The sequence below is a fragment of the Rhinolophus sinicus genome, linkage group LG01, assembly GCF_036562045.2.
Source record: "Rhinolophus sinicus isolate RSC01 linkage group LG01, ASM3656204v1, whole genome shotgun sequence".
In the NCBI taxonomy this organism is placed as follows: Eukaryota; Metazoa; Chordata; class Mammalia; order Chiroptera; family Rhinolophidae; genus Rhinolophus; species Rhinolophus sinicus.
Genome location: NC_133751.1, coordinates 32,992,588 through 33,018,842, shown reverse-complemented (window position 1 = coordinate 33,018,842; position 26,255 = coordinate 32,992,588). Strand labels below are relative to the sequence as shown.

General features: G+C 38.4%; 1 protein-coding gene across 4 annotated transcripts; it reads left to right on the top strand.

Moving 5' to 3' along the window:
- Positions 1–2,975: 2,975 nt before the first annotated feature.
- Positions 2,976–20,835, top strand: SLITRK3 (SLIT and NTRK like family member 3). 4 transcript variants are annotated; one of them, XM_019718141.2, is made up of 2 exons: positions 2,976–3,231; positions 8,950–20,835. In XM_019718141.2, the coding sequence occupies exon 2, from the start codon at positions 8,968–8,970 to the stop codon at positions 11,908–11,910; it is 2,943 nt and encodes a 980-aa protein (XP_019573700.2). In that variant the 5' UTR covers positions 2,976–3,231; positions 8,950–8,967; the 3' UTR covers positions 11,911–20,835. The 4 variants fall into 4 exon arrangements, with proteins under 4 accessions (XP_019573700.2, XP_074183455.1, XP_074183458.1 ...); XM_074327354.1 differs by lacking the exon at positions 2,976–3,231 and adding an exon at positions 3,594–3,725; XM_074327357.1 differs by lacking the exon at positions 2,976–3,231 and adding an exon at positions 3,893–4,360.
- The last annotated feature ends 5,420 nt before the right edge of the window (positions 20,836–26,255 follow it).

Below are 26,255 nucleotides of genomic sequence, written 5' to 3'. Positions count from 1 at the left end.
GTAGCTATCACCCACAAAACTATGTTGATTCACTAAATGTTAGATGCTTTTGCAAAAACAAAGTTTTATCAATTGCTTTGGAACTTATACATGATAAAAAACGTTTCAAACATGTTTATTCTATGGAGGCACGGGAAGATTTACACAAATAAACATCTATGCACCTATGTAACCCTAAGTCTGAACCATTCAATACTTTGAATTATTTCAATAAATAGTAAGAAGTCCCAAAACACAACCAAGCTAAAAACATTTAATTTTTGATTTACCTTATTTTTAAATTGCTTAAGCTTTTGAAGGCTAAATCCTCATTTATGAAATTGTATGTGCAACTATATTTTCAATTGTTTCAACAGTAGTATCAAAAATTAATAAAATGAGGATACAGTTATCTTTTTCATAATTATGAAATATGTAGTTTTATGGCCTAAGAAGTACTTGAAATGGACAAAGAAAGAAAGAGGCAGGATACATGAATATTTGTGCAATAGTTAAAAATAGATGAATACAATATATTGATAACTTAGGGATGCTGTATATTGTCATAAATTGCTACATAATTTGGAACTTTCTTGGGTGAATGATCCATTGTTCAACAAACTTTCTAATACTACTTAAATTGGTATTAAAGCTTTCAAAACTGTATGTATTTTATTTAAATCAGAGTGAGTAAAATGTTATGCTAGACAAGAAAAACTTATGCTAGACAAGATAGACTTTTAATACCATTGTTCCTTGCTGGAAATTGACAGAATAGTTAAAAGAAAACTGAAATACTGTAATGTTTTTGTAACGAAAATACGAAAATACGTATGTGAATCAGACTTACAAACATTTGTTTTTTTTGTTGAACTGAAAAGTACATTCTGTACCTGATTTCTACATGTTTTTTAAAAATCCATTATGCATCATCAATAAAGAACAGGGTTTTTTAATGAGCATGCTCTTTTTCGTAATGTAAACTTATGTTTGATTAAAATAAAACTATGGACATGTAAAACCTTTGCATAATGCAGTAAAAAGTCACAACATAGAATCACTTAAAGGTCCATCACAATCACTTACTCCACAGCAGTTTTATCTGGCCTGAACTATTTGTGTTGGAAGTACTCCCTTTTAACACTAATGCATTCTAGTTATTTAATCTTCCATAGTTGTCCAGTACCACTGTGCCATACCAACATCTGCTCGGAGTAAATATATTAACATATTCAGAGTTCTCTCATCAACAAATAACCTTGCAAGTCAAATAAAATGAAAATACTTCCACAAAGTTAAAGAGATCCAGCTATTTTAGGAATGATGTTGCTTGGTTTCTTTCAGGGTTACTCTAATCTCCTCCAGCCTGAGGCTCAGGGGCATGTGTGTGATTTCACACTTACCCACGTAGAATATGGTGTACTTGGGAGTGAGTCTCCTCCAATGGAGCAACCACCTGAAAAGGCCAGAAACATTTCTGTGACTCATCAGCCTACTGAAGTAGCTTGGTTTCTCCTAAATCAGACTGATTTGTTATAGGGATGGACATTTTTCACAGCCTTTCCTTTCACAGCCTTTAAAACTGTTTGGAGACCTGGTGAGTGAAAAACCCAAGACAAGCGTTCTTTTCATATCCATGTCTTCACATATGTAAACTTCAAATGGAGGCATTTATTAACCAAGAAAATACTGAAGAGAGATTTGAAATTCATGCCAGTAAATATGAAAAGCTGTATTTAAAATAATAGGTTTTGATATCATGGTGCTTTTATAACTTTCTGGGTCCCTGTAGATACCTTGCTGATAGAAATAATCTTAAAGAGCACTGAGCATTTTGGAGAACAATTTGAAACATTATAACTATGGTATTAAAAAAATCTAAACTTTAAACTCACACTTTAGGCATAACCAACACAGTTGCCATACTAAATTTGGATATCTGTATCTACATATAGATATTCCAAAAAATTCCACAGGCCCCTGGTTTTCACTATGACCAGATCCATCCTATCTCCTCTTTTAATGAAAGTAATATGGACACTAGATTTGTAGTATTTATGTATATAATATAAAACAACAATAGAAAATCCCTTAAATAAATGCTAAAATTATATCTCCAGGCCTGTTTCACATGTAAATTAAAAGAGAGTACTGCCGTTTTTTTTTGCAAGGGCTGAGTTAGAGTTCCTTTGAAAGCTTTTGGAAACAGGGTCCAGTTCATTTTACATCTACAATTATAATATAGCTACACACTTTCATTTGTCTTGGGCAATTTATTGCATCACTTCAGGAAGGAATGGCAAGAGGTACGGGAGATGATTCCCAGAACTACCTCCTATTCAGCTTGGGAATTGGTGGAAGACTGCCCCTTCTCCAACACAGTCGCTGATGAAAGGGAGCTATTAAAAAGAACTGCGTTGGTTTACACTGCAGATTGAATGGAGCATTAAATGACTGCATTAGTATGACTGCAGTGGGGGTAATGGTCGCTTCCAGTGGGTATAAAATGTTGTTATAATACTTTCACATAGGTGCAGTAATTGTTCAAGTGTCCTCATTTGTCACGAAATGGTATCCAACATCTCTCCAGTAAATGACCCCCAAACCTCTCACCCTACAGTTTTATTTTCCTCCCCCTTAGGTAGTGTAAACAAATGAGGAAATACATGTACTTTCAAATTGTCACCTATATATCATGAGGGGGGGGGGTACTGCCAATCACTTGGAAACAGCTTCTAGGAGGCGGTTAGCGATCACTCCCACCAATATAGCTCAGATGCTCTTAATTTGATCACCCCGCCTCCCCCCTCCGGCCTGGACTGTAATTTTCCAAACAGCCACCTCTCATTTGCAAATAAAGTTAAAATCAATCCAGATACAGAATGCTGACTTCCTGTCACTCAGTTTTACAGGGTTTCTCTTTGTAGAGCTGCCAGATTGTGACCGATGAGAGAGAGAGAGAGAGAATATATCACTTGCTTCCTTGCTTCCTAAGCAGGGATTTGCCTGCGATGCGCGGCGAGAGGACTGCGGCGGCTGATTTACACAGTTGGCGCGGAGGAGGGGCCGGGGGTGCGGGGGGACAAGCTGGCGGAGGCTCCGGCGATGGGCTGATCTGGGGCTCCCGAGCGCCTCTCTCTCCGTGCGCGATTTGGGGGCAACTGATGGATTTGCATTCGTGTTCCAGCCCAGCGTTTTCTATATTGCCTCCTAATACCCGACCTGGCGTCCCCAGTGTGGGTGCGGACGTTGGTAAGTATCGTGCAATCCGATTTTAGTTATTTCCTAAGCTATTAAAGTGGCACTTTTAAAGCAGGTCAGTCTTAAAAGATGCTGCCGCCGCGAGCGTCTCCTTGGCCTGAAACGTTCCGCGGTCCCCTCCTCCCCATCCCCCCTCCCGTGCTCGAGAAGTGAGGATGTTTGAAGCGTGAGCTGTCAGGGGGGCTCACTCTCTGCCAACTGTATCGCTTCACCTTCGTGCTTTGCTTGAGATCCCCCAAACCTAAGTCGAATTTGGCGTGTACAGCCATACTGTTGTATTTCTAGCCTCTTTCTCTTTTTCTCTCCTTCCTCCCCACCCCCCACCCCCTTCACCGTCTGGCCAATGCTGGGATCTGGGATCTAGTCGCCCCTTCCTGTCTCCTTCTCGCCCCTCCCCACCCTCTTCTTCTCTCATTTGCACACTACCCAACCCCACTCCCATGTATCCAAAGGATCAAGAGGAAAGACACCCGGCGAGGAAAAGGGTTAGTCCCTTGTCAGATCGAAGGAGGCCTCGGGCAGGGACTGCGCTGTGAATGGCAACCTTTCAGGAAGAGAGAGGGGAGAGAGAGGGAGCGAGAGGGAGAGGAAGGGAGGGATGGAGGGGGGGGAGAGAGAGAGAGAGAGAGAGAGAGAGAGAGAGAGAGAGAGAGAGAGAGAGAGAATACAGACGCCAAGCCAGGGCTCTCCGGGACCGCGAAGCTCACCACTGAATCGAGAGCACCGAGATTTTAAATAAAAAAAAAAAATAAAAAAAAAAATAAAATAAAAAAACAACGAAAAACAAACCCAGCCCTGGGACACAGGCTGCCAGCTTGCATTCGAGGGCATATAGAGCTGTGGTCTTGAGCTCCCTGTCACTGGCATCACCGTGCTAGGTGCGCGCTCGGCTCTCCCATTGGTATGCAGCGACCATTTCCCTGCAAGTCTCAAAGGTGGAACCACTTAGATGGATTACAAGCGTGATTTGGTGGCCTTTCAAAAAGTTGGTGGCCGGAGAAGGAACAACTGCAAGGCTACGGCATGATGGATATAATTCAGCCTTCCAGAGAGTTTGCAGCTCCCGCAGGGAAGCCCGTAGGAGCCAACCTCGGAGATCGTGAGCGCTCTACAAGGATAGGTACTCGCCGCCGCCATCCTTTCCTACTTTGCCTAATTAAAACCAGTATTTCTTGCATGTAGGATGTGTATTGTGGAGCACTTAGAGTTTGGCCGCCGTGGCTTCTGCACGCTCACAGGTGCTTGGGGCTAGTTGCATTTTTGAACTGGATCGTTTAGCTGTAAGGATGATGGTAAAAGGAGTGGTACTGGAGACTAACATATCCTCGGACCCTTTTTCTGGGGGAGAAAATCGTAAGTAACTCCAACAAATAGGCCAGGTGGCAGAGCAAAGGGCCCCTCCCCCAGTGGATCGCTCGCTCGTGTTGTAAAAGATAGAAGGAAAACGGCATGAGCTTTTAATCATTTCCCATTGTGCGTTTCGCCTGGCGACAGCAGATTAGACAAGGATCTGGAGAAGGCTCAGAGCTCTTCAGAAAATGAATGATGCAGCATTTTAATTATTTGAACTAGGGGAGATCGTTTTGCTTCCATATTGGAACATTTAATCTTAGATATGTGGAGATTAGTGGACACGGAGATCCGGCCAAGGGGAGGAGGAGGTGGGAAACGGGCACACTGGGGAGAAAGGGTTTCTTGTCCTCCCCATGGACAAATGATGCTGGGCGCTCCCAGCAGGAAGCGGACGAACTCGGAGCTCTAAGGCCCTTCAAACCAACTTTTGGAGCCCTTCCTATTCGCTTAGACACGCTATACTGTGATTAAGGAAAAGGACATGTGTGTAATAGCCGTTAGGACATAGCCCAAATCAAGAATTTAGCGGGTTGCAGTTCAAGAGAGCAGAGAGTGATTGCAGAGAGGGTCATTGACTGTCACTGGTAAGCTTAGGGAAGCCTCCCGGTTACCCATCGATTCCATCGCATCATGGGTTGCTATAAGATCCAGGAAACAGTCACCGCCTATGCATGTTGGGTACAGAAGGTGGTGTGTGTGTGGGGTGGGGGTGGGGGTGGGGGGAGGCTGGCAGCTGGTGATGGGGAGATGGGATTGCTCTGGTTCTGTGCTCAGGCTGTTGGTGTTGGTCTACTTGTAGGTGGAGATCTATCTGAGAAAATAGGGTGGGTCTGGAATATTAAGGGTGTAGTATATTAGAGAATCCTGCCCACCTGCTTACTTAGTCTCTGACCACTGTTTCCAGTCTTAGCTATTGTGGAGCAGCCTACGCTTGTGCAGTCATTTTAAATGCAAAAATATCACGCAAATCTCCTATGACTGACATTAAAGGACCATTTTGTTGACTTTGGTGACATATATGTGTGTGTGTGTGTGTGTGTGTGTGTGTATATATATATATATATATATATATATATATATATATATATATATATGACATTGACACATAAAACTGCTTTTCTTTGAAATTTGGTTTTGTAAAAAGTGCTTTAATGGAAAGCCATCTCTACTGGCTAACTTTGAGCCCTTGGGCAACTGAGGTTCACTCCAGTTTTTTAGCGACCAGAAAGTCCCACCCTTCCCCATGAGTTGGTGACAAGACTGGTGTGTGTGTGTGTGTGTGTGTGTGTGTTCAATGCACAATTCCCACTAACAGGACTCCTTCACTGTGCACTTAACCCTATCCAGTTTCTCCACTAACATGCATTTTTCCCCCAGCAAGGAGGACTGTAGAACCTTCAGTTGAGCCTTTAAAAATTCCTCTTGGAGGGATCGGGTGACCCCTCTAACGGCAACATCGTCCCTCAATCACCCCCATCTCACAACTCCCTACCATCCCCTTCCCCAAAATATCAAGAAGAAATAGTTGGACACAGGCACACAATTCCAACTGTCCCTTGCCACCCCCATCAGGTCTTTCCCTATGGGAGAAAGTGAAATGTGTCATCGTTACCCAAGTGTTCTGCATCTCCTTCCAGAGGTTTGGCTTGTCTCTGTTTTTAAAAAGGTGGAAGCAAACACAGGACTGTTGAATCCAAGGGAAAGGAAAGGTTTTGAGCTGCAGCACAACAAAAGGACTCCTGGTGCAAAGAGATCGAAGTAAAACGCAAGAGAAACTCTATCCAAGTCTCTGGGCTTCCTGAGCTTATTCCGGACACCCAAGCAGAATTAGCTATATTCAGCTCTTCTGTTTTGGGGACCTGAATTTTCCTTTATCCCCATCTTTGGAGAGAAGTGTCTGTGCTGTGAAAAGGATAATTCTGAGAGACAGGCGTACTTTGAAGACGTCGACAGTAGAGAATGCAGCTTTGGGAACTAAAGGAGAAAACCAGTCAGGCGATAGTTTCCTTGAGAGTTAAGAAAAGAAAAAGAAATGCCTATATCCCTCCCCCTACCATCTCCACCTTCCCGACCAAAGTAATGTTTCCCCGTCAGTCAGTCAGTCTCTCTCTCTCTCTCTCTCTCTCTCTCTCTCTCTCTCTCCCCCCCCCCCTTCCTCCCCCCTAGTCAGGGCTTCCTAGTGCTCGCGTCCCAACCCAAGCTAAGCGCGTTCCCCTTCTCGGAGCTCATTTTCGTGACGTGGATAGCCGGTTCCAGGGTTACAGAGCATATTAAAATAAAAAGGCAACGCAAGCGAAGTCCAGGATTCTGCACTGTGATTGAGGCTGCCTTCCTCCCTGCCTTCCCTCCCGCCCGTCCTCCTCGTGCCCAACGCTGTGCTGCCGGTACCCAGCGAGAGCAGCTTCGCAGGCGGCAGCGGCAGCCGCAGCAGCAGCGACGCCGAAGCTGGAAGCCTGCAGCAGCCCCTTCTCCTCCCTTCTCTACCGAGTGTGCCAAGCGGCAGTTCTGCATCCCAAAGAAGCCCATTGAAAGGCCCATTGCATTCCCAGCACGTCTCAAGCTTGCTGCCTTTTTTCCCCCTCCTAGTCTCCCCACCACCACCCTCTTACCCCCCTTTGCTTCAGCTTCAGCAAAAAGAAGGGAGAGAGAGAATCCTTAAACTCAAGCCTCCCTCCCTCCCCCGCCGCCCCCCCCCATGTTCAATGCTAAAAAAAAAAAAATCTCCTGCAAAATAGGTAAGTCAAAGACATTTGGAGCCTTTCTTGCCTAAATATCAGGGACCTCAAAAACAAGAAAAAAAAATTAAACAAAATAATGGTGAAGAAGACAGAACTTAAATAGATTTTAATATTTTATAAGGGAGACTAACTGGTACTGCGACTTAGTCTCTCTCTCTCTCTCTCATTTAATTGTTTCTAAAAATTGAGTATTGCATGCCCGAGGCAGATTTCTTTGCCTTCTCGCTAGTTGTCCTTTCCTTACAGCTGTGTGAATTATATGCAAGTGGAATGTGAAGATTTATTCTTTTCACTCTTCCTATAAATTATATCATTGTGTTTTAAGTTAGAGGGTTAACTAAATATTTCCTTTATGCATGTATCTAAGTGTGGAGAGAAAATATATGCTAAAAACTCTGGTCTATTTTTATTGATTAAAAACAACCATTCAATTTTGATTGACATTTCAGTGACTCAGAAAGGGCAATCTAATAAAACTGCATTATTACAATTTATTTATGTATGCATTTTCATATACTGATATTAGGCAAGGAAAGAGAACCATAGGGGAAGCTCTGTATTATTAGAATAGTGCACCGCATTTGTTTCTTCAGATTAAAAACTGAATGCTCTTTTTCCTTGAAATGTATTTCATGTGATAGATATTTATCAATAGGTAAGTATCAAGGTTTCCCCGCTTTCTTGCCTTTAACTACCCAACTGTCTTCTCACCAGCCACCTGCCGTTCCAGTTCCAGCTTTTTACAGGGTTCCTCAGTTGATCTTGAAGGCACAGACACACATTCCAAACTAAGCTGCTCATACAGACACTCCCAGGTCCAGCATCCTTTAATTGCCACTATCTTTAGCTCTGAGGATTGCATGGGCTTGTTCTTTAGAAAGGGTAATCATTCCTAAAAGGTTTAAATAGCCAAGTGATACACATATAGATAAATTAATTAAAGGTGTTAATAATCTGTGTTTGGGCAAAAGAGGCTGGGGGTATAGTGTGTTACTGAGCATTAACCGTAATTAAGCATTATGTGACCATTTCTTAAGAGAAATCTGACGCTTTCCTGAGATGTCAATCATTTTATACATCTCAGTGTCTGATATTGGGCAGCGGGCTCATACCTTATCCTATTCTTTAATATTTTTATTTTAATCATGTCTTTTTATGAGTAGAATCCTATGGTTTAAAGAACTTTTTTTTCTCTTTTTTTTCCCATCAGAGTTCCAATCAGATCTATAATGGGCACCTCTGATACCAGTGTGAGTCTTAACAGACAAACAGATGTAATGGCCAAATTATTGCCATTATTACTGCATCTGCCTAAACCTAGAAGGCATCACTGTATTCCAGTTCCCCTGCTTGTCACAAGCTGCAATGAAGGCTGCTTTTGTTTGTATGATATGCCCTTTACCAAGTATGACAGGAAAACGTCATCACGCGATACAATATTTCAGTCTCCTAAATTTAAAATGTAGGACAAATTAAGCATGTTGATAGGTCATTTCAGTGTCAGTTCAACGATTGCTAAAGTTTTTATATCACTTTTAAAAAGCCCCACACGCAGGAGTCTATTAGAATAGTGCGTATGACTAACAGCTAAAAATCTGCATCTTTATTTCTGTTGCAGTTTTGTAATCAACCACGAATGATGAAACCGTCCATAGCTGAGATGCTTCATAGAGGGAGGATGTTGTGGATTATTCTTCTAAGCACAATTGCTCTGGGATGGACTACCCCGATTCCCCTGATAGAGGACTCAGAGGAAATAGATGAGCCCTGCTTTGATCCATGCTACTGTGAAGTTAAAGAGAGCCTTTTCCATATACATTGTGACAACAAAGGATTTACAAATATTAGTCAGATTACTGAGTTCTGGTCCAGACCTTTTAAACTGTATCTGCAGAGGAATTCGATGAGGAAATTGTACACCAACAGTTTTCTTCATTTGAATAATGCTGTGTCCATTAACCTGGGGAACAATGCATTGCAGGACATTCAAACGGGAGCTTTCAATGGTCTTAAGATTTTAAAGAGGCTCTATCTCCATGAGAACAAACTAGATGTCTTCAGAAATGACACCTTCCTGGGCTTGGACAGTCTCGAATATCTGCAGGCAGATTACAACGTCATTAAACGTATTGAGAGTGGGGCATTTCGGAACCTAAGCAAACTGAGGGTTCTGATTTTAAATGATAATCTCATCCCCATGCTTCCAACCAATTTGTTTAAGGCCGTCTCCTTAACCCATCTGGACTTGCGTGGAAACAGGTTAAAGGTTCTGTTTTATCGAGGAATGCTAGACCACATTGGCAGGAACCTGATGGAGCTCCAGCTGGAAGAAAATCCCTGGAACTGTACATGTGAGATTGTGCAACTGAAGAGTTGGCTGGAACGTATTCCTTACACTGCCCTGGTGGGAGACATCACCTGTGAGACCCCTTTCCACTTTCATGGAAAGGACCTGCGAGAAATCAGGAAGACAGAACTCTGTCCTTTGTTGTCGGACTCTGAGGTGGAGGCTAGTTTGGGGATTCCCCACTTGTCTTTGAACAAGGAGAATGCATGGCCAACTAAGCCTTCCTCAATGTTGTCTTCTGTCCATTTTACTGCTTCCTCTGTTGAATACAAGTCCTCAAATAAGCAGCCCAAACCCACCAAACAACCCCGAACACCACGGCCACCATCCACATCCCAAGCTTTATACCCTGGTCCAAACCAACCTCCCATTGCTCCTTACCAGACCAGACCACCCATTCCCATCATATGCCCTACTGGCTGTACCTGTAATTTGCACATCAATGACCTTGGCCTGACTGTCAACTGCAAAGAGCGAGGATTTAATAACATTTCTGAACTTCTTCCAAGGCCACTGAATGCCAAGAAACTGTACCTGAGTAGCAATCTGATTCAGAAAATATACCGTTCCGATTTTTGGAATTTCTCTTCATTGGATCTCTTGCATCTCGGGAACAATCGTATTTCTTATGTCCAGGATGGGGCCTTCATCAACTTGCCCAACCTAAAGAGTCTCTTTCTCAATGGCAATGATATCGAGAAGCTGACACCAGGCATGTTCCGAGGCCTACAGAGTTTGCACTACTTGTATTTTGAGTTCAATGTCATTCGGGAAATCCAGCCTGCAGCCTTCAGCCTCATGCCCAACTTGAAGCTACTATTCCTCAATAATAACTTGTTGAGGACCCTGCCAACGGACACCTTTGCAGGCACATCCCTGGCCCGGCTCAACCTGAGGAAAAACTACTTCCTCTACCTTCCTGTGGCTGGTGTCCTAGAGCATTTGAATGCCATTGTCCAGATAGACCTCAATGAGAATCCCTGGGACTGCACCTGTGACCTGGTCCCCTTTAAACAGTGGATCGAAACCATCAGCTCAGTCAGTGTAGTCGGGGATGTACTCTGCAGGAGCCCTGAAAACCTCACCCACCGTGATGTGCGCACTATCGAGCTGGAAGTCCTCTGCCCAGAGATGCTGCACACTGCACCTGCGGGAGCCTCCCCAGCCCAGCCTGGAGATTCTCACTTTGCTGGCGGGCCAACAAGTGCATCACCGTATGAGTTTGCTTCGTCCGGAGGCCCAGTGCCACTTTCTGTGTTGATTCTCAGCCTGCTGGTTCTGTTTTTTTCAGCAGTCTTCGTAGCTGCAGGCCTCTTTGCTTATGTGCTGCGCCGGCGCCGGAAGAAGCTGCCCTTTAGAAGCAAGCGGCAGGAAGGTGTAGACCTTACTGGTATCCAGATGCAATGCCACCGGCTTTTTGAAGATGGTGGAGGAGGTGGAGGTGGAGGTGGAGGTGGGGGTCGACCAACTCTTTCGTCCCCAGAGAAGGCCCCTCCCGTGGGTCATGTCTATGAGTACATTCCTCACCCAGTTACCCAGATGTGCAACAACCCCATCTACAAGCCTCGTGAGGAAGAGGAAGTGGCTGTTTCATCAGTCCAGGAGACAGGGAGTGCAGAACGTGGGGGTCCCGGGACACAACCGCCAGGAATGGGTGAGGTTCTCCTCGGAAGTGAGCAGTTTGTTGAGACGCCCAAGGAGAACCACAGCAACTACCGGACCTTGCTGGAGAAAGAAAAGGAGTGGGCCCTGGCAGTATCCAGCTCCCAGCTCAACACCATAGTGACAGTGAACCATCATCACCCTCACCCTCACCACCCAGCAGTTGGTGGGGTTTCGGGGGTAGTTGCAGGAACAGGAGGAGACTTGGCTGGGTTCCGCCACCATGAGAAGAACGGTGGGGTGGTGCTGTTTCCTCCGGGGGGAGGCTGTGGTGGTGGCAGTGTGCTACTAGACCGAGAGAGGCCACAGCCAGCTCCCTGCACAGTGGGATTCGTGGACTGTCTCTATGGCACAGTGCCCAAATTAAAGGAACTGCACGTCCACCCTCCTGGCATGCAATACCCAGACTTACAGCAGGATGCCAGGCTCAAAGAAACCCTTCTCTTCTCGGCTGGAAAGGGCTTCACAGACCACCAAACCCAAAAAAGTGATTACCTCGAGTTAAGGGCCAAACTTCAAACCAAGCCGGATTACCTCGAAGTCCTGGAGAAGACAGCATATAGGTTCTAACAGAAAAAGAAAAATTAATTAGTGCTTTTTTTTTTTTTTCTCAAAAGAAAAGGAAAATGAAAGAAATATATCCCTTGCTCCCTTTACACTTGTCCCAATAACTTCAGTCTCACAAACTCCCCTGCCCTGAACAGAACTGAAACCGCATGATAACTAGAAAATACAGATGTGTGTGCTCCCCTCCCAGATGTGATTTGGAGGAAGGGCCATACTCAGATAATTAATCAATGAAGTGCCTTCGCAGACTTTTGCCAGCAAATGTTATCATTATTTTTTTATACTGAAACTTGAGACTTTGACTGTGCCATGTATAAGGTGTATTGGGGATCATTGTATTGATCCTAATTAAGTAAAATTCAATGTGTCTTTTAATTTTCAGTAACTTTTTTTCAGTTGTAGTTTTGTTTGACAGGGAGGGGAGAAAACAAGTTGACATCCGTGGCTCTCTTTCCTCTTCCCATCATGGCACAGATTCTGTACATGTATTAACAATGCAGTTTGCTGCATGCCTGGAAACTGCAAGACGGGGAGGGAGGGGGCGGGTCTTGCTCGAATGTTCTCACCCACTCTTTTTTTTTTTCCTCACACACATACCCACAAGCAAATCACAAATCCCTGCACACAGGTCCCTAAACCTGCAGCCTCTTGCTTCTGGTGCCAGTACACACACACACACACACACACACACACACACACCCCACTCCCATTCAATTAAATCTAATTAGTTTGGGTTTGATCCATTTGTCACCTCTTCATAGCTCCACCTTCCCTTCACCCCTAGTGTACAGCTCACATCTCTCCTACCACTCGGGGAAAGTCATATTCTAGGCTGGATCCTACTGAAGTGGAGGCCTGGTGGTTTAACAGCCGGAGGCACACACCTAGGGATGAGCATCCTCTTTGTGACACTCCATCCTGATGTCAAGATTTTTTGGAAAACATCTGCACTTTCTTATATATATATACATATATATATAATATTACAAAAAAATAAAAAAGCAACTGGGTATATATCACTAACAGCTTTGTAGGAAGCACTTTTAATGTTTTCTCTCTCACACACAAAGATTCAAAAGAAATGTGCATATATTTATTCTGTAATTTCAGTGATTATAAATTGTAAAGGTAATGTTTAATCATTGTATAGTGATTATGCGTCTGGTATAGCTTTCCTAATAAAAAGTTTTTGAAAAACATAATACATTATATATAGAGGATACAAAGCTTGAACCTTAAATTCCAGCTATGCCATGCCTTTCGTGCTCCCATTAAAAACAAACAAACATTTTTTCTTTTACTTGTTATACAGAAGGCTAGTTTATTAACACGTTTTATGCACTGTGATGTTGATACATCTTACAACCCACCATCCCTATCCCATGCCAGGATGCAATTTGGGACTTAAAAAAAAATCTGATTTATACTTCTTTTCTCTTTCTACTGTGTATTTCTAACTTAGTAACCCAGTGATTCACCATTTTTCCTAGGCAGGATGCAATTGGGAAAAAAGGTCAAGTAACTAGATTGTTAAGAAATACAGGATTAATTAAGAGGAGGAAATCAAGGATCCAGGCATCTTAAGACAGTAAATAACAAAGGAAAAATTGCTATTCTTTTAAAAATACATGCACTAAAATTACACACACACACACACACACACACACACACACACACACCAATCAAAATCTAAGGCCTTAGAGACGATTTGACTCTCAAATTGCTGTTATCTGTGAAATTTGGCATTGTTATATTTAGCTACTGTTTTTTCTAACCACTTACTACTGCAAGTTGCCCCAGTCATGCGTGAAATAAGACAAAGGATGTCGCATGAGTTTTTGTTTCTGTATGACATTAAAATGATGGTTAAAAATTAATCTAATGATAATCCAAGTTATAACTCATTTACATGTGAGCAAAACCAAAGAAAATCAGATTTTTAAAGTGCCGGTGTCTTGTTTGTGAAACTGAACTGATAGAGAGCGTTGGGCAGGCACTTATCTCATTATGCCATTAGAGGGCAGCAGAGCTCCAGAGATTCACAGACTGTGGCTGCAGAATTGTGCAGTGGGCCGTGTTCTCTGCTAGTGTTTCTTCAAGCTGCCCTTAGTAGAAATTATCATTATGTGTTGAATGTAATTCACCACAAGTCAGATGCCTTACATCATATTTCCCTCCCCCCCAAATAAAGGAGACTAGCAGCTTCTAAAGCTGTGTAACTCATAGAAAACTAAGGCATTGAACTTGAAAAAAAGCCCATGAATGTCTAGAACATATTTATATATCTCTTGATTAATTCTACATGGAGTATCAACATAGGTGTATGCATACAATTAAAACACAAGTATATCAATATAAAAATGCAACTTTTCAGGGCTACCTTGCATTTGGCACATTGTTTTTGAAACTTTTGTCCTCCATTATTTGAAGTATATTTTGGAATTACTTCAGATTAAGAAAAACCCATGGTCATGATTCACTGTTTCTCTGCATACAATATGGAAATACAGCTCATATCCAAGAGAATCAGAACCACTATTAAACAGGTGTCATTGTTCTTTTTTGTTTGTTTATTTTTCTCCTTTTCTTTTTACCTTCCCATAAATTATCTTTTTCAGTTATCTCACTTTTCTTATTTTTAAACATCCTTCCTTCCTTCACTGCCTTCACTTTCTAAGGCACAGAAAGTCCGTACTAAACTATAAATGTTTGAAAACCTGATCTATGAAGTCCCTCTAAACTAGTGACTTATCATGTCCCCATTCCTCTTAATTAAGTAGTATTTGGGTGAATAGCAGGAAGATATGCATAATAAAAACTCAAAGTGAAAAGCTAGATAGCTAATTCTGACCATAATCATTTCCTTGATAAATGTGCACACATTCATAACATGGCACAGAGCAGGTTCAAGTGCGATCCCTGACGATCCTGGTGCTGTCCTCATTTGAAAAATGAGCGTCCAAACTATATTAAATTATAATATAATTTGACAATTACAATGTTTATATTTTATTTATTAAATACAGAATGTAAGACCGTCTTAAATATAGGTAGTAATTTTACCTTTGAGTGAGGAATAAATTTATTTAGTGAAAATAAATTTATATGAGAATGGAATTTTGTATTAAAGGAATTTTTGCTCCCATAGACTTTTCTACCCCCTTGCGTAGGCCACTTATTTTCACTGTGCATTAGAATTACTTAAGTTAACTTTAATTTATAATACCAGATATGTTTTCTTAAAGTGCTATTTGTATTAATATAGGTACTCTAATTAGGATTTGTTCCATGCTTTTGCTGCAGTAAAATGATTATTTTTGAGAAAAAGGTAGATTATTAATTCAGTTCATAGTGATGGTCAATTCGACTGAAGCAGACTCAGATCTGGCAGATATTTGCTATTTTATTATAAATTATATTAATAATATTTGAAAATAATAAAATGTAATGTTCTTTTAACTATGAGATGGTGAGTGGAACATAATAGAAAGTGAAAAGTGGAACATAATAGAAAGTAATAGTTTTAATATTTATCATATACATATTATTTATGTGAATGCTTTTATGTTTTTATTTAAAAAGTTATATTATTTTACCTAACTGTAAAATGCTCAAATAATATATAAGGATGATGACAACCATATTTTAAATAAAAGTTCTGAGAGAGAGAGATTATAAGAAAAGTTTAATAAATGAGCTTAAGTTTTTCTTTTCTACTACCTAGGAGTGTTAATTTCAAATCCTTGATATCGAAAAATAATATCTGCATTTAGCATTATGAAAATTGATAACGCGATTAAAGAGCATAAGGACTTCAACTATTAACACTCATTATTTTGATTCATTTAGTATAAATTCATTGTGTTTACAGTCCTATCCTTTTGCAATTATGTTGTCTAAGCCAATGCATGTTGCATTTTTGTAAATGGCTATGACAAAGGACACATTAATGAAATGCTTCACAAAATGTGAGACATATGACTATAACAAGTAAAGATAATGTAAGAGCAAACAGTAGTAAAAGAACACTCCATCTTAAGTGATTTGAGCTAGTTTAATTTGAGTTTAGGCATTTTAACTTATACTTAGCTCAAAATCCTCAACTGTGAAAATTCAGGTGAACAGAGCATAAACAGCTATCACAAATTTCACCATATGTGTTTTGTTTAATATACTGTCGGCCTTTTAAAAGTAATAGTAGCAATAACACATGTATGATTGGGCAATTGTGTGTGTGTGGTGTATACACATATAGTACTATTGTATATGTATATACACTGTATATACATGTATATAGTTTATATATGCTTAATTATACTTACATGTAAATAAGACATTTTCTTCTCACATGTATAACATATCTAACATCAGTTTCATTTATTTTCCTTGCTTCTGTCTAGCTACTGTTCAAGTGAAGCTGGATGAAATTATAAGTCTTCACTTTGGGAATACTTACATGTAAAAAGTAACACTGTAATTAATATTTCTGACTTTAAAAATTCTTTTATCTTCCAATGTAGTTCACTTTATTATTTAAGTTATAGGGGACAAATTTCAGTGAAATTGTGATTTATTCTAAGTCTTGACCATAAAGAAACTAATTTCTTACAAATATGGAACATAAGTCAAATGGAAAACAAGTGCTCCTTTTTCATTTTTCTATTTCTAGAATAAATTTTACAGGTGAAACAATTTCAGTAGATTTATTAATTTGACAAGATCTTTATAATTTATGTAGGTATGCAGAAAAAGTGAAATCTTGAAGGTAAATATGAGTGTCTGAGGAACTGTTTAAATATTCATCATCCTATTTTACTTCCTTTAATGTAATCCTTCATTTAAAATGTATAACCGCAGTAGTAATAATAAACAAAGATGGCCATTTTAATATGTTCTTCCAAAATCTAAACTGAATGGGAAATATTTTCAATTCAAAAAAGCAGGTTTACAACAGGAGTTGCTAGTTGTGAAGAGATAATGGTTTGGCTACCTTCTTTAATTCTGATAATATTTACTCCTGAAAATAACATACATATTTTTGAGAATATGATTGTATTGATACAGATGATTTTTCATATGATTTTTAAGTTCTAATAGAAAATAATAATTGTGGTGAGCTTCAAAGATATATAGCCAAAGATAAATGTGTGGTTAATCCAATCCTAATAATATCTTTAAACATTAAAACATAGACGAGAACATTAGTATAAAGAAGGCTTTCCTCATTACCACCCAGTGACAAAAAGGCCCTGCACAACTAATTAAATGTTATTTCAGTGTATTTAGTTCATTTACTTGTTTATAAGATGAGTAGTACAGTGAATTAATAGAGATTGCAATGCATTAAATTGTATCAAAATCAGATGTTTCATAAAAAAAAGACTGTGATAATAACCAGTAAAAGAAATCTTAATTCTTCATTTTAATTCAGTTGTAATAATTAGCAGTTTGTTCTCTTGATGGTGAAAGGTACCATATTACCAATACTGTATTATATGTGAATACAGGGCTTTTATGCTTTTACATATTTTACTACAAACTTGTAAGTTTAAAGTTTATTTGGATAATGGAACACTACATAATGATTTTTTGTACTATTTAAAACAAGAGCATAAATTCCCTAACCCACGGGTGGCAAAATTAGTGCTGAAAAAAGATGGTTTAACAAAGATATCATGATTGTGTGGAGGGATAGAAAGAAGTCACCTTCTCCCTCCTGGCCCTATTCCTTTCACTATTCCTAACAGCCCTGTTTATACTTCTGTTTCTGACTCAGTACCAGATACGCTTGGGACTAAAGGCACATTCATTGAGCTCAAAGGAGATGCCAAGGAAAGATCAGGGATTGATGAAAAGACTTGCACCCAATAATAAAATGTCCAATTCACTAATCTTTATACCTAGTCAGAGATATAATTCAACGTATCTTGCTTCATTGAGAAATAATTTACAAGTCTGGTGAAAAAAAGTCAGAACCTATAATAATAAAACTAGAACCACGTCTGGAAATCAAGAGAAAATCGACAAACTTTTAAAAATATGGAATCTTTCTTTAAAATCTCAATGCCTTGCTTTTCCTCCTCTAAAATGTCCTTTGTCTTTTCCATGACATCCAAAATACTGGTGTAATTAAAATTAAAATAAGAGTGTAAAATATTTGTATTTAAGACCACATTGGAATCTACACATTTTCAGTAGTTTTCCCCTATTTACAGTGTAAACTTTCTGACTATTCAGCTTTTATGTTGTTGCTTGGAATTCCTTTTTTTTTTTTTCTCCCACAGAATTCTGGTAAAACAAATTATCTTAAAGTGTCTTCTTTCAACGGGGAGTGGGGGGGGGGGGGCTGTGGTAACTAACTTTAAAATAAAAACAAGTCTGTCAATATGTAAACTATTAAACATACACTGCAATTGGGTTAAAAAAACAAACAAACAAAAAAAAAAACCCTAAAGTCTATCTAAATCAGATGTTTTATATGTATTAAATTGAGTTGGGATTTTTTTTTTTTTTTTCTATTTGTGCTCTTCTTCACCAGATTTGGATTCAAAAGTGAAATCTATTTCTAATTAACAGTTCATTAGATGTGTTCCTTTTCTAACTGGCAATAAAAGGGAGGTGGGTATAGAAAATGTTAACAGGTATAAATCATCTGTCTCTGGAATAATTAGGTCCATGAATGTCTCACTTTTCCTTCAGGAAACCTTCCTCAACAAGGAGAACAATGGAAAGAGAAGGGGAAAGAATGATAATACTCTCCCTTCCTGAAGACCATTTGATGAAGGTTTAATGGAGGAAGTTTAAACTAGATTAACATATTAACCTTTTGGTGTTCTATCTGTGGAAGAATTTAAATCCACTATTGGTTTATTGTATCTTTCAACATGATTCTAAGCCACTTCAATTATCATCTGTTAACATAGTCATTTGGACATGAAATCAAACCTTAACAGTAACTGAAGCAATTGTAATTAAAAGTAAATTCGAATGCAAAAGAAATCACAAGGATAAACTGAGGTAACAATGCATATTAAGACAGTTGCCTTAATTCATGGTATAGGTGTATAAAATGAATTATGAAGTCTTCTTTTTTCTTTCTTTTTTAAATTAGTAGATTTTTCCTGTACAAATAAGAACTCTTTATTACCCCCTTGTTAAATTTGTGGGCAACATTAACATAACTTTCTCCTGAGCCTCTTACCAGAATTAATTTAAGGAATTTAACCTGATTATTAATACTTACTTAAGAAAACTTAATTATTTATCAAAAATTGACTGTAATTTATCATGTAATATCACCCAGAGATACTACTTTCCAGAGCCAAATATATGTAGTTTAAAACATTTTTATTTGTTGCAAAATTTTCCTCTATTGTATTTATTATTTGAATTTTAACAGTATAAATGATGTTAAAATTATTCCTTAATTTGGATCATATACACTTTTCTACTTATAAATGTAGATAACTGATAGTTGAACATTGCTCAAATTAATTCTGGATATATATTTTATTTACTAATATCTTTATCAAATAAGTGACAGTTTGCATAATGCATTATTGCAGAGATGTAATTTTAAAAAGGTTTAATTTACGGTTCAAAATAGGTTAAGATATAGAGTGGAACGCTGAGCAATATATAAAATCTAGCTGCTAATGTTTTATTTGTTAAAGGAAACAGGCTTGAGTTTGGCAATGAATCACCTCTTCCTCACGTTAATTCAAACATGGCTACCCAATTCTGAGATACTACATATAATAATACTCCAACCTCATTTCAAAACATAATAATAAGGTAACATTTCAATAAATCCCTTTGTCTTACAGAAGGAGGCATAGAGATATTCTTTCTGGGGAACTTTTTAGCCAACTACTCTGCCTATCCCAACTGCAACATAAACAGATCCATTCTTATTTCCACTGCACGGGAGAGTCACAGAATAAAAGAAAGAAATGTTGCAAACAGAAAATGAAGAGAGAGAAAACAATGTGTAGTCAGTTGGAAAAAGTGACTGAGATAATTATGATATGCCCACTCATCAACCCCTACTTTGTGAACTACGGTCCGCAGCAAGTTATCTTTAGTGGAAACCTAGCAAATACCTTTTCTTTCAGTATGTTGTTTGATAATTTCCATGTTTGTACAAATCACTGTGGTTCTTTTATTTTCTGAAAACACGCATCTCCTATGAGCATCAAAATTTAGTTTCATATTTCCTCCATCCTGTTAGGCCATTACTGATATAGTAAACTAAATTCTGAATATTCTCTCAAATAGTTATGCACAACATATGCTCTATTCTGATTTGAGTATCTTGGGATATTTTACCTTAAGTGTCCTTCAATCACTTTCCTGTCTGTGCCAAGAAGTCTGTGCTTTTTAATTATATTGTAAGTGCTTGAGAACAGAGACTGTCTTCAAGGTGTTTTGTAGCCCAGTGTCTAGGACCATATTTCTAAGCTATGGGAAATAGATTATGATCAAATTTCTGAGTTCTACGGATCCTATCTTGTTTCTAGAATAGCAATATTACTACCCTTCTTCCCATCGTTTCTGACACCCAGCCTTAACAATAGACACTAAATAAATATTTGTTGACTAAATGAATGAACAAAGTTTTAACATATGTAAGTCCTATGAGTTCTTGCAAAAACTGATAGTTCTTTGGCATGTAACCCAGAGAAAGGATGAAAAGTGATGGAGGAGTTTGAAGTGTGACAGAGGTGGTAAGAACTGTGATAGTATGGGAAATGTAATAACTTCTTTTACTTTTCTTGGATTTCTTTATTAGTCATATACTTGTACACATTGACTTCAAGGAAATAAGACTAAGGAAATTGGTAGTATGAATATGTCTCTGGGGAGAAACAAATAGAAAGAAGGAAGGAAAGGAGAAAGGAGGGAGGGAGCAAAAGAAAGGAGGGAAGAAGGGAAAGAAGGAAGGAAGGAAGGAAGGAAGGAAGGAAGGAAGGAAGGAAGGAAGGAAGGAAGGAAGGAAGGAAAGAAAGAAGGAAAGAAGGAAGGATGAGGGAGGAAAGGAAGGAGGGAGGGAGGAAGGGAGGGAAAGAGAGAAGGAGGAAGGAAGGTAGGAAGAAAAAAAAAGGAGCTATAAACTTTAGTTTTATCCTCCTCATTAGCAGTTAAAGCAGAGAAAGGAACATGCCAAGTATTATGCAAATGTGGTATTATTGAAGCTTATGCTCAGTTGCTTAAATGTTTACAAATAAGGGCAATGATTTAATAGGCTTTGTTGATATCCTCTCTGTTATAATTGATTAACTGGAGGTTCTACCACTTTACTGAAAATTCTACTGGAATTTTAGATAGATAAATACCTTTCTTTTGTTAGATATTCAATATAAAATATTGTGATCTCTTCTATACTGGTCAAAAGTACAAGATTTCACATTTAGAGTGACAGAATATGACTAATCCTATATTTCAGTCACTGATCCTGTTGTGGAAGAAGATGAGGTAAAATTAGATGATGAATCAAGAACTAAATTGATGATCTTATGAATAACTACATAAAATATATTATTACCTTGAAAGATCCAAATTTTAATGCATAGTTAAACACATTTTCTACACTTAGGTAATGTAAAGAGAGAGAGAGAGAAAGTTTGAATCTTGAAATGCTCCTATGATCATTTTTCATCTATTTCACAAAAGTATATAATAATTAATGAGAGTTTAATTGATGATAAATTTAACCCAATAAGAAATATTTAAGACAAATACAAAGACATACATATTTTTATAAGCTGCAGGCATTTACTTTATTTATTTTTATTAAAACTATAGATAGCCATGTGAAAATTCAGAATCCCTTTTGGGTATCTGGAAGCTTGACATTGTGGTGCCATATTTTACCTGTCTTGGATGTTAGACTTTGTGTTAAAATTGTATAATTTTGTTGGCATTTTATGTTGTCCCTGAAACATACCTGTGTTTGAACTCTAATTCTGTTAGTAAAAAAATGATCCTAAACTGTACATTTACATATTTTAATGTATTTACAATATAATTCAAGTATTCAAGAAGTTGTCATAAAAATGGACTGCAGAATTTCAAATTGTTGTCAAAGCAAATAAATCACAGGTAGCCCAGTATGTCTTAGAAGAGTAATTAAGAGTATCTTGATATTCAATAGACTCAGGGATGTAAGGATAATAAATTCTTCAAACATAAAGTAGGCTTACATAAAATTAAAATCTAAAAAATATTTTATTTTAGGACTATTTAATATATTGGGATTTTAATGTAAAATATTCATAAGTATAGATATATGTATCAATATCTCACATTCATTTATAACTATTTCCATTAATAAAAATGCTATTACAATATATTAAAAAGTTAATATACAATTTACAAAAACTATGAACATGAGACATGGATTGAGTTTCATATAATGACCTGCTATAAAAGTTAGTAACTATTTCAACTAGAAATTTTCTGGAAAAAAAACCCAAAAAAAACAGTGGTGTAAAATCATGATGTTATACTGAGGGTAGATATGGTAATAATTAATAACTCCCAAGGAAAACTTTCCCATGCCTTAAAAATGCTCACAAAGTATATGTTTCATTGGAGCTTTATACAGTACTGATATCTAAGAAATATGAAGCCTTTAGAAAGTCTATTAAAATGTACTTTTTGTTTGATCATTTGTAGTTCTGAAATTGTGATATCAGAATTGTTTTAAGTAGTATAGGATCTCCTATCACTGTGGTATGTAGATTCTGCTCTGAGTCAATAATATTTCATTATGGATTATACTTTTATCTTAAAAGATAAGTGTCAAAGAAAAAACAAATAATAGTTTTTAAGAACCCCAACATCTACAAATCTTTGTTAAATAAATATTATGGGGATTTAGATTTCCTCTGCCTCTTGATATAATCAGGTGAAGTGATGACTGGGTAAGAAAAGACTGCTGTAGCTTATAATCTCATCTTTTTGTCCAAGTAAAGCTACTATGGTTTAATAGAAAACTAAATCTAAAGATGATCCAAAAGATAACCAGAGATAATAAGTCTCACTGTTAAATGCCTTTCTCTTATGAAAAGAGGACCTGGGTTACTGGAGCTCCTTTTTGTCCAAAATCTAAGATGATAGGCTATGATAATACAGCTTGAAAATTCCTTTTTTTTTTTTTTTTTCCCCAGGAACTGAATTGTCTGGCTTCAGAGAGAGGGCAGTTTTCTCAGCTAGAATCGCTGGCAGAAGCCATTGTTTCTTTGTTTTCCCTCCCCGCCTTCCCCCTCTGATTGTGCAGATACAGACGGCCACTAAAGCTGAGTCTCAATAAACCTGGCTAATAGTGTTCTCACCTTGCTGGTGATTCCCTGAGACACTGCCCCAGCCAACTTTCGGGCACACCCAAGATGTATCCAGTGGCTTTTCTATACAAACAGCCTGTCTTGGCTAAAGCTATGGAATTTCCTAAAATCTCTCAAAGGTTCACAAACCCCAAACAAGCATCATCTGGCTTTGGCATGCCCTATACCTCTTGATGATCAACCTTTAGCCCAATGCTAGCAACAGCCAATCTCAGATCATGGCTTGCCTTGGGAGTCACCTCCAAACCCAGCACAGGTGGCTGCCATCTGTAGATTGTTTTGCGATGCATGCGTGGTGGCCCTGGGCAGGACAGAAGCTGCCGCTGAACTTGGCTGTAACAGGGAATCTCTCAGGATTCCCTGAGGCTGGCACACCTGGTTGCTGGCTTTGGATCTAACCAGAGCACCACCCAGATGCCACTGCAGGAAAACACCCGAAGGGCAGACTAGGTGAGTCCTGCTAAAGCAAATCCTGCTCTATAGGGTCAGCCTACACAATAGTTTCTCCACTGTAGTCATGCCAATTTTCACAATCAATCAGTCCAAGGGTCAATCCCTCCCAATTGACATACAAACAGCAACCAAGGCTCAACTACAGCAGGAGGGCACACACAACCCACACAAGAAACACACCTGGAGCATCTGGCTCAGATGACCAGGGAGACTGTGACCTTTTTTAAAGTTTCAGTTCTCTACTATACTCTAGAATGTGAGATGAGGCTAAACTTTAGAAGAATGTCTTCAAGATCCAGCTATTGCTTCATAAGAAAGGGGAAAATGAAGTCCCATATTCAGAATGCGGGACCTCTGCTAATGACCATCCTGCTAGTGTATGCTTTTGAATGTCCATCCCTGTAAGCCATCATTGTGAAGGCAATTGTCACAACTACAATAACTTCACAGGATGAACCTTCTTCATACCTTGAGAAAATCTCAAACCATGCATTATCACAAAACTTTTAAACTGAGTTGTAGCTGAAAGGCATAAAGGACACTTCCTCATGCTCCTGGTTTAGTTAGTACTGATTTAGGATTTTCAATCAGACCTAATTTAAACCATGAATGGGATATGTGCAAGGTTGGCAGACATTGAATTCTTCCTTGCAAGTGCTGAATTTACATAGAAAACCCAATAATATAATTCTTCAGACAACGAATCCTGTCAGATCTGGGTTCAGCTATTAATATCTATATAATACTGGACAGGTTGTTTTAATCTTTCTGAGCTGCTTAAATTCTTTAAGTTATATGGTCAGATTTATATTATTAATAGATCATTCTTGCTGCTGTGAAGAATGAACTGAAGGACACTAGGATGTCAGCTAAGAAAAAATTTTTTAGTTTTTTTTTTTAATTTTTGTTTGCAATAATTTTAGATATACAAAAAAGTTGCAAAGATAGTACAGAGAGTTCCCTGTATATCCTTCAATCAGGCTCCCCTAACGTTAAAATCTCACATGATGATGGTACATTTGTCAAAACTAAGAAATTGACATTGGTATAATACTATTAAACGACAGATTTTATTTAGATTTCAGCAATTTTTTCCATTAATGTCAATTTTCTGTTCCAAGATCCAACCCACGAATCACATTGCATTTAACAGTGTTGCTTTTATCATTTTTTTACCCCATATTCCAGCCTAAAGATACTGGTGGCCTGGATTAGCTAGCAGCAGTGAAGACAGAAGGAAATAGATGTGAAACATATGCTGCCACTAGGAACAATGGGCTACATTACTGAAAGAATATGAGTCATGAAGCAAAGGAAAGAATCAAGGATGATTTCCAGTTTTGACTTGAAGAACTGAGTGGATGGTGGTAACTTTTATTAAGACAGGATGACTGGAGGGTAGAATGGGAATATAAGGAAAATCATGAGTTTCATTTTGGATTTGTTAAGATATGAGTATTAGCAATAATATATGTAAAACATTTAAATCAATGGCTGCCACATAGTAAGTGTTCAATAAATAACAGCCACTACTAGATATTTATCATCATCATCACCATCACTATCATTATCATCAGGAAGTAGTTTCAGTATTGCTTCGGGTTGCAAAAAAACTATCTATGAAGGTAACTGTGAGAGAGACATTCCTGTTTGGTTCTTTTCCTTGTGAAGTGTTTTCAGAGACCTATCCAATGGGAATGTAAACTAGATACGTCAGGAATTGTTTGGGGCTGCAGAAGGGAATGCATATAACATTCCCATTCTCCTCTATCCTGAATTGGGGTCCTACCTAAGAACGCTATAGTACAAGTGTCTCTTCCATAAGATGCCAACTTGAGGGGGTACTACACAAGTTCGGCAATGGCATAGGGTATAAAGGGCATCAAATGTTAAGAAAATGAAAGAGGTTTAGTGACTTGGAGGGAATGGTTAAAGATGAGATTAGTAAGGCAAATTGGGGCCACAGTGAGAAGGGCTTAAATGAATACCAAGAACTTTGGAATTTATCCCAGTAGAGGAGAGATCATATAATTTTGTGATTCAAGATTCTTATCAGTGGGAAAAATCACATCAATGTAATAATGAAATTCTAAAGTAAAAAATCCTTATAAGCAATGTGATTTCCTAGATTGAACCCATTCTTAACCATAGTGCTCTTCAGAGTATTAAGAATAAATATTATGAGGATAAGAATGGTGAATTTAGCAACAGAAGTCACTTTTGATAGAAATATTTAGTAGATCCCTATGCTGGAAAAGGCTCAAGGATGCTGTAAAGATACAATTATAATGTGCCTTACCTTTATCCATATTAAACCATTCCCTTCAAGTCAGAGATTATGAGAAGACTAATGTGCCAACAATGAGGGATTACCCTTAATTTCCTATGCAGGATGGTGAAATATTTTAGATCCTAACATAAGTTTTATCTAGAGCAAGATAATAGTAATTGAACCTAGCTGAGCCAAAACAGGGAGGAATCTTCAGGATAAGAAAGGAAGGTATCTATTCATGATGCTGTGAGACACTTTCTTTGTGCTATACATAGCCA